The sequence below is a fragment of the Bombina bombina genome, chromosome 7, assembly GCF_027579735.1.
Source record: "Bombina bombina isolate aBomBom1 chromosome 7, aBomBom1.pri, whole genome shotgun sequence".
NCBI classification, from domain to species: Eukaryota; Metazoa; Chordata; class Amphibia; order Anura; family Bombinatoridae; genus Bombina; species Bombina bombina.
The window spans coordinates 292,971,261-292,981,166 of NC_069505.1; the positions used below are offsets into that span (position 1 = coordinate 292,971,261).

General features: G+C 39.3%; 1 protein-coding gene across 1 annotated transcript in view; it reads right to left on the reverse strand.

Annotated features, from left to right (window-relative positions):
* TASOR (transcription activation suppressor) overlaps positions 1–9,906 on the reverse strand; it is a gene marked incomplete in the record, with an annotated part of 188,224 nt that overhangs the window by 15,870 nt on the left and 162,448 nt on the right. Inside the window, 3 exon segments of the mRNA XM_053720850.1 lie at positions 7,159–7,317; positions 7,796–7,974; positions 8,074–8,182. Coding sequence (XP_053576825.1) covers positions 7,159–7,317; positions 7,796–7,974; positions 8,074–8,182 — 447 coding nt within the window.

Sequence of the window (9,906 nt, forward strand, 5' to 3'; positions counted from 1 at the left end):
AGGGATCATGTGACCAGCTTTGCTGGGCTCTTTGCCATTTCCTGTTGGGGAAGAGAATATCCCACAAGTAAGGATGACGCCGTGGACCGGACACACCTATGTTGGAGAAATATAGAATACAATTTGTTCATGGGAAGATAAGGTGGAATTGTATTTAAGGGGATATTAAAACAGGTCTGTTTCATTGTTGTAAAAAAAAAGCACTAAGCAGTAGCTTATACTTGACAGAAACCATTGCAATATGTATTATTCATCTATGAATTTTACCTTTTATTATTTTTAAACTTCATTTGTGCAGTGTCTATTACTTCCCGTTACAGCCCTACAAGAAGGCTGTAGTCTCTACAGATAGCTTATCTAGCATGACGTCTTAAAACCTCCAGAGTTGGTTTAGTATTAAGTGAATAGACTAGATAAAAAGGGATTCAGATCTGCTCATGCTCAGAACTGGCAGAGTGAAACTTAAGTTTCAAAAATGTCTCCACTCTAATCACACTGGGGCAGGGGCTTAAGTAAAAGATTATAAGTTAGTTATGCAAAAAAAAAAAAAAGTTTGCAGGGGTTTTTTGTTTTGTTTTTTTACACAATCTGTCTCTTTTTATGTTTAATTTGATTTAAAATATTTGTTTTCTTTTTAATGACACAATGAGTCCACGGATCATCTTAATTACTAATGGGATATTCACCTCCTGGTCAGCAGGAGGCGGCAAAGAGCATCACAGCAAAGCTGTTAAATATCACCTCCCTTCACTCCCAACCTAGTCATTCTCTTTGCCTACGTTAGTGATAGGAAGTGGTAAAGTGAGGTGTTAGAAAAGATTCTTCAATCAAGAGTTTATTATTTTTAAAGAAGTACAAGATTGTGCTGCTTTGTTCTAGGGTGTAACCATAGTCCATATCAGTCTCTTCAGTAGAGCAGTGGTGGCTTTAGAGCAATGGGAACTTGTGGGACATAAATTTCACTGCGCCTCCCATACAGTTATGCTGCCCTAATCCTGATAGCCTAAGCAAGATTACTCAGGCTTTATCCTTTTTCCACAGGGTTATGTGAGGGAGAGGACCTCTCAAAACTGCTGAGCTGCCCCTGCTGTCGAGCAGATTTTAAAGGTAAGTGCTGACTTTTTATTCTGGGTCTGGGAGAGGATCTCAGAGGAAGTGGAGCACTTTATTTTCCAAAAGGGTACATAACTCCTATTTCTATAGGGAGAGGACCCTATGACAGCTAGTTGTAAGCAGGCACTGGGGCTGAGGAGACTAGAAGGGCTTAATCTCTATAGCCGAGTATAGGAAGAACTCCGTAGGAGGTGATTGTTTTTGGTGACAAGAGTTTCAGCTAGATTCACATATTTGGGCTAAGATGCTACCTTATCAAGCGGTAGCACTATTTTCCCTCAGGTTTGAACAAGAGGCTCAGTTACTCCCGGTGGCTATTTTTAAATACTATGATAATGGCGACCGGGAGGTTGATAGTGGTAACGCCCACGATGGGCTGTTTTACAGTACATTGATAGTGGCGACTGGCAGAGTGATTGTTATCACGCCCACGAGGGGCGGAGCTATGTTTGGCGCCGTTTTGGACTGCGCACTACCTATTTCATTTCCGATTCGGAAAGGAAAGTCTTTGTTTAGTTGCAAGCAGAAGGGAGATACTATTCCCATAGAAGATAGTAGTCCCTTTTGGATGCTATGCAGGAAACAGACCCTATAATTAGAAGTTAGAGGGTTTACATTGACAACCTGCGGTTGGTATGGCTGTCGCCAGTGCGGCGGTGTACTGGTTTGATGCATTGTCTGTTTCTATTGGACATACTCCCCTCTCGTAGGGATAGAATAGTTGCCCTTAAGTTAGTAAACTCCTTTAACTACAGAGTTTTCTTAAGCTGGTAGCTATTATTCAGGCTTTGCCATATTGACCGCAGAGCAGTATGGTTAAAATCTTGGTCTGCGGCTGTTTCATCTACAGGATAAGAGAAATAAGCGAAAGGACGTCAGAGAGAATTTTAGGTTCTTTCGAGATTTCTAGGGAATCCTTTCCCTCCTTCTCCCAAGCAGGAGCAGTCTAAGCCTTCATAGAAGACCCAATCAGTCTTAGAATAGGGCAGTCAGTCCAAGAAGCCTGCTGTTGAATCAAAGACAGCATGAAGGGAGTGCACCCTATCCGTAAGGGGGCAGGTTTTCCTTCTTTCGATCAGGTTTGGCTTTGTAATCTCATGGTCCTTGGGCGGTGAACATTGTGTCCCAGGGATACAAGTTAGAGTTCAAGGCTTTCCTCCCAGGGGCAGGTGTCTGCTTTCAAGATTAATCGGCAGACCAGACTTAATTTAGAGACGCTTTTACGCTGTGTACGGATCCTCTCCGTCATGGGAGGGATAGTTCCTGGTCCAATGCAGGAATGAGGTCTGGGATGATACTCCTATTTGATCGTGGTTCCCAAGAAGGAGGGAACCTTCAGACCTATTTTAGAATCCACTCAGGGTTCGCAGAGTACTGTATTCCAAAATGGAAACTATGGATCCATTTTTTCTTTGGTCCACAAGGCTCAATTATGACCATGGGAGATTTGAAGGATGCATACTTGCATCTTCCCATCCACAAGGACTATCTCAATTTTCTAAGGATTGTGTTTCTAGACAAACAGTCCAACTTGTGATTCTTTCCGACCTGGTCACTGTTCTCGGAAATTTTTCAAGAGTTCCAGGATCACTGCTACTGGTGCTCCGATTGCGGAACACAGGATTACGCACAATATTTTCTGCGGTCTCCTAGTTGGAAAGTGAATTTGGTGTAGAGTTCCTTAGTTCCATCTACTCATCAATGAAGCTGACTGTAGTCAGGAATTCAAGGATTTCGTTCTTACCTAGCACTTCAGTCCCATCAGTGGTTCAGTGTATGGCGGTATTTGGGCTGATGGTAACGACAATGGACATACTTCCAGTTGCCCGTTTTCCACCTTAGCTCATTTTAGGTGGTTGTCTCAGGATACTTGCTTCCAGGGAACCTGATTTTGCAGTTCTTCTGGGTGAGTGTGACAACAGATGCCAGTCTTTTGGACTGGGGAACTGTTTGGGGCCCTCTAAGAGCAGGGAACATGGACTCGGATGGAGTCTGTTCTTCCCATAACCGTTTTGAAAAGATAAATCATCTCCTAGCCTGGCCTCAGTAGGGTTTATTAGGTTTTAGTTAGATTTTTCATCAGCCGTCGGGAACTCTGAGTTTTCTCGGCCATGACAGAAGTAGTCAAGATCGTTCAGTGGGCTGAGACCCACAATTGCTGTCTGTTGACGACCTGCATCCCAGATGGGACTTCTGAGAGGCGGTCTTCGTAAGTAAGCAGACTATTTACCCAGGGGAGGGGGAAGTCCAGCTGGGAGTTTTTTTCCAACTGGATTCTCAATGGGGTCAGTTACAACTGAATCTCATGGCTTTTCGACTCATTACCTTGGAATTTCAGTCTTGCGTACTCAATTCCTCCATTTAATTTTTCTTCTGTAGGCGTGGCTCGAACTAAGCAGGAGTAGGCATCGGTGAGTCTCTTTTCACCGGCGTCGCACGTAGGATTGGTATGCAGTTCTGGTGGACGTGTCACATCCTTCACCTGGGAATCCCGTGGAGGAAGGACCTTCTATTTCAAGGATCCTTCCTTTATCCAAAAACAGTTTCTCTGTAGCCGACTACTGGAAGATGGAATTTTTTTTTCATCCAAGAGTGGATTAGAAATTAATCAGTGAGACCATGAATCGGGCTCATAAGCCTGTATCTATGAAGATTTTACCCATATGACATGGCGTAAATATTTTTAATGGTGTGGATCCAGGGATTATTCTGGGAGTAGAGTCAGGATTCTTAGGATTTTGTCTTTTCTCCAAGAGGGTTGGAGAAAGGACTATCGACAAGCACCCTATAGGGTCGAATTTATGCCTATCTATTTTATTTCTCAAGCGTCTGGCAGATGTCCCAGATGTACAATCCTTTTGTCAGGCCTTGATCAGGATTAGGCCTGTGTTCAAGCCAGTTACTCCTCCATGGAGTCTTACTTTGGTTTTAAGAATTCTTCAAGGGGCTCAGTTTAAGCCTATGAATTCCTTAGATATTAAGTTGTTATCTTGGAAAGTTTTATTTCTTGATACTATTTCTTCTGCTCAGAAAGTGTCAGAGGTCTCTGTATTGCAGTATGAGTCCCATTACCTTACCTTTCATTTGGATAAGGTAGTTTTTTTTTCGTACTAAATTTGGATTTCTTCCTAAGGTAGTTTCTGATCGGAACATTAATCAGGAGATTGGTATTCTTTATTTGTTTCCCAATCCTCCTCAGAGGAATTGGCTTCTGCACAATTTAGATGTGGTTCATGTTTTAAAGTTTTATCTGCAGGCGACTAAGGATTTTCGTCAGTCTTCTGCATTGTTTGTAGATTTCTCAGGGACAGAAAGTTACGGCTACTTTTCTTTCTTTTTAGCTGAAGAGTATCATACTTTTTGCGCATGAGATTGCTGGTCAGCAGCTTCCAGAGAGTTACAGCTCTTTCCATGAGGGCTATGGCTTCCTCATGGGCGTTCAAGAATGAAACGTCTGTGGAACAGATTTGCAAGGCTGTAACTTGGTCCTCTTTTCACTTTTTCATGGTTTTTCTATATTCGACACTTTTGCTTCGGCTGAGGCCACTTTTGGGAGAAAGGTTCTTCAAGCAGTGGTGCCTTTCGTTTAGGTTCCCTGTCTTGTCCCTCCCGTATCATCTGTGTACTCTAACTTGGGTATTGATTCCCATTAGTAATTAAGATGATCCGTGGACTCATTGTGTCATTAAAAAGAAAACAAAATGTATGCTTACCTGATAAATGTATTTCTTTTTTGACACAATGAGTCCACGGCCCGCCCTGTTTTTGTATGAGACAGGTTGTTGGGTTTTTAAACTTTAGGCACCTCTGCACCTTGTTGCTTCCTTTCTCTCCTTGACTTCGGTTGAATGACTGGGTTGGGAGTGAAGGGAGGTGATATTTAACAGCTTTGCTGTGGTGCTCTTTGCACCCTCCTGCTGACCAGGAGGGGAATATCCCATTAGTAATTAAGATGATCCGTGGACTCATCGTGTCAAAATAAATACATTTATCAGGTAAGCATAAATTTAGTTTTTTACTAAAGGAGCACTGTTTGATATCCCTTTAATTAAAAGTCCTTCTGAGATTGTAAAAGTTGATAATCAACAGAAATATTAGTGGGATCTACTGTTAGTTAATATTGAAACATCTGGGCTTTTCAGTTTTGAAGAGTAACATTTTTGCAATGGACTTTGTGTTGGCACGATCACTGGTTGTGTGATAGCTTTTACTTTTCACACAGCATATGTGCATATATTCAGTGCATCTGCATTGAAATTCTGCTCCTTAACAGAGAACTGTTGCTGAGATGAAAAGGATCAGCATAAAAGAAAACGGAGCCAATGCTGACATAATACATGTCACTGTCAGATCTCCATTTCAGGGTAAATATAGAGAGGTACAGAGTGCACCTGTACAGTTTAAACAATATCACTGATACTGTCATAGCATTTACTAAAAGCATTTTTGTTAATACAAAAATACTTCTATTTTAAAAGCTGCACGTGACAATGGGGGCATCAAGGTAATCTTCTTGGTACATCCTTAAAGGACCATCAAATATAGTAGAATTTCAAAATCAGCACATACATAATAAAAAGATAATGCAATAGCACACTGTCAAATTTCAAAATTACTTGAACTTGCCAGCCCCTGTATCATGTAACAGCCATCAGCCAATCACAGACTTAAATACGTATACACTAGTAGTAGTTGGTGCCGTATGGCTAGCACAAACATCAGATGAGTGGTGAATATATCACCACTTGAAAAAGACCCTTCTTTAAAGTAGGCAGGCAGTGGTGAGGGCAACAATAAGAAACTACAGAACAATGTTAAAGGTACTGATGTCATTTGTTTTATAGCTGGATTTCATATTTCTCTTTCAAACAAGCTTGGTTTACCATCACTTTAAAACTGCATGCTCCATCTGAATCATGATTGTTTAAAGGGATGTTAAACTGTAAATACATGCTACACATTATTATGAAGCATTCAAAGCAAAGATTAGCTTTAGAATAATATGTAGCTGTAATTTTTACCGTTATATTAGTTGTTTAAATATTGATGATGTAAGTGTAAAAGTACTCTAATTTATATAAAGCAATGGGTGTCACCATGTTTGAAATAGTTTCTGTCTTCTACAGAGAACAATAAGGAAATAATATATATAAACCAGACAATAGAGTTTGTGTAAATAAGGCTGTGTGTAATCCCATACAACCTTGTTAGTATTAGTCGTTTTTTTTGCCTGTTTTACATCTGTACCTAATTGTTTGCAGCAGGACAGTAAGATAAGCTTAAAACTTAAAGGGACATGAACCCCAAAACATTTCTTCTATGATTTAGGTAGAACATACAATTTTAAACAACTTTCCAGTTTACTTCTATTATCAAATTTGTTTCATTCTCTTGGTATCATTTGTTGAAGGAGCCGCAATGCACTACTTGTTTCTAACTGAACACATGGGTGAGCCAATGGCAATCAGTGTATATATCCACCCACCAATCAGCAGCTAGAACCTAGGATCTTTGCTGCTCCTGAGCTTACCTAGATAAGACTTTCAGCAAAGGATAAGAAGAGAAAGAAGCAAATTAAATAATAGAAGTACATTGGAACGTTGTTTATAATTGTATGGTCTGTCTAAATCAAGAATGTCTAATTACGACTTTACTGTCCCTTTAAGTTTAGACATGGCAGCATTCATTAATTTATACAAACTCAGTGGAAGTTAAAAAAAACTAACAAACAGTGTTCAGTTAAATTACAGGAAAAGGGAAATAAATAATGAAGGGATATATTTTAAGATTTTTAACTACACATAATAAAACATTTTATATTATAATCTCATACTGTTTATTATCCATTTAATGTTTACTTTAGTGTCCCTTTAACTTTACAAACATAGATGAGACAGGTAGTGTGCTTTTTAAATTTTTTATTTGGGTTATGCTTATAACAGACCCCCCATTAACAAGACAGAGATTAGAGAGGAATAGACAACCACCAAAGCATAGTAAGATGTTAAAAGGTCTGAGAAAGCAAGCATGTCACTAGCTACATACCAGTTTTGTCTTCTTGACTAGCCAGTTGTGAAAGGCAGTTGTCTTCAGTATTTGAATTATGATGACCAACAATGCTTGAAAATTTCAGCATGAACTCTTGCATGGTTGTAACAACTATTCCATTGTCATAATGATTAGGAAACAAGGATACGTTTTTTTCTGGAAGGGGGGGAGGAAAAAAAAACAAAAACGCATTAATGTTTAATACTTAAAGGAATACTAAACCCAATTTTTTTCTTTCATGATTCAGATAGAGCATGCAATATTAAACAACTTTCTAATTTACTCCTATTAATATTTATTCGTTCTCTTACTATCTTTATTTGAAAAAGAAGGCATCTAAGCTAAGGAGCCAGCCAAATTTTTGGTTCAGAACTCTGGATAGCACTTGTTTATTGGTGAGTGCATTTAGCCAACCAATCAGCAAGCACAACTCAGGTTGTGAACCAAAAATGGGCCGGATTCTAAACTTACATTCTTGCTTTTCAAATAGCAAGAGAATGAAGAAAAATGGATAATAGGAGTAAATTAGAAAGTTGCTTGAAATTGCATGCTCTATCTGAAAATGGGTTTAGTGTGCCTTTAAAGAAAATAAGAACTTACTTTAACTTTACCAGCACTCTGTATAACTATTCACCTGTTAAAAATAGAACATGACGCTGGTGTATGTTCTGAACCTGAAGTTTGATGAGACATTCTAGTTCTGGAGCTTGTCTAGTTTGCGAATCACAGTTATGGTAAGAAAGAATCTCAACCAAGTGTTTCTTCTGATATGTATTCAGGAGTGTCAACATATTTAGCGCATTTGAATTCAGCCTAAAAAGGTAAGGACTGAGTTAGTTGAACATAAAACACAAAAACAGTGAGCTTAGGGAATCGCCTCTAAAAATGATAACTCTAATCACCATTACTTACCTCGCCAATTCCTTCAGTTTTTTTTGGAACTTGCAATGAATCTTCCACTGCCATTTTCCTTCAGCACTGTCTATTCCTTCAAGAAAACTCAGGAAACTTTTCAGTGTATCTAAGTAGGATGACAATTTTTTTTTTTTTTTTTTTACAGAGTTGGTATTTACAGAACTTACAATGTATTTAAAGTGACAGCATAATGCATCAAAAAATTCTAAAACAAGTGGGGGAAAAAAACACTTTCTTACATCAAAAAAGGTTAAAAAGGAACAGTACACAACTTGGGATTACAAAAAAAAAATTCTGCAGTCTTGCAATAAATTAACATACGCATGAAACATGTGTTTGCTGCTTTTTTGTTTCTTCAAATGGTTAAACTTCACTTCAATCCGGGCTTGCTATTGGAGTAGAAAGGCTTGCCATTTTAATTCTGTTAAATATATCTACTGTTTTTCAGTTCCTTATTTTATCACCTGTGTTGAGGCCAATTAGGGAACAGATATGCTGGCTACTTCTGCTGTGTAAACTTCAAATTATCAGAAATGGAAACCCCATGATTTCCAGACTTAAAGGAAAAGGAGGGAAAGTAAATAATGAAAGTTCAACGTCCTAACATAAGGCTGAGCATTACAAATACCAAACACTCCAGAACGCTGCACCACTCAGAGAAGCAAGGTCAGGACCACCAGACTTGCAGCTCCACAATATTCCCATACCACTGCACATAGCTTGTAACAACGTGGTCTCTATGAGGAGACAGGCTCAACACAGAATTGTCTTGAGGCTGGGCAACCCAGAGTAGGTTGTCGAACCTAAGGTGTTTAGTTAGAGAAAAACAGTGTTCAGTACAGACACAGATGGGGTATTTAAAAATCCGGCAGTGGATCACATGTACAACAGTTATACATTTACTCTATTGCCCATGTACAAAGTTTTATGCAGGTAAAACCAAAAGAGAATTAAAAGGACAAATTAGGGAACATAAGAATGACATTAAAAATAAAAAGTAAAGAATAGTCCGGTTGCAGATATTTCCAACAATATCATAAACCAGAACACATAGGTATATTCTATTGAAGACTTACAACTAAGGAGAGGAAGAAAACATAATTTATGCTTACCTGATAAATTCCTTTCTTCTGTTGTGTGATCAGTCCACGGGTCATCATTACTTCTGGGATATAACTCCTCCCCAACAGGAAATGCAAGAGGATTCACCCAGCAGAGCTGCATATAGCTCCTCCCCTCTACGTCAGTCCCAGTCATTCGACCAAGAAACAACGAGAAAGGAGTAACCAAGGGTGAAGTGGTGACTGGAGTATAATTTAAAAGATATTTACCTGCCTTAAAACAGGGCGGGCCGTGGACTGATCACACAACAGAAGAAAGGAATTTATCAGGTAAGCATAAATTATGTTTTCTTCTGTTATGTGTGATCAGTCCACGGGTCATCATTACTTCTGGGATACCAATACCAAAGCAAAAGTACACGGATGACGGGAGGGATAGGCAGGCTCATTATACAGAAGGAACCACTGCCTGAAGAACCTTTCTCCCAAAAATAGCCTCCGAAGAAGCAAAAGTGTCAAATTTGTAAAATTTGGAAAAAGTATGAAGCGAAGACCAAGTTGCAGCCTTGCAAATCTGTTCAACAGAGGCCTCATTCTTAAAGGCCCAAGTGGAAGCCACAGCTCTAGTGGAGTGAGCTGTAATTCTTTCAGGAGGCTGCTGTCCAGCAGTCTCATAGGCTAAACGTATTATGCTACGAAGCCAAAAAGAGAGAGAGGTAGCAGAAGCTTTTTGACCTCTCCTCTGTCCAGAGTAAACGACAAACAAGGA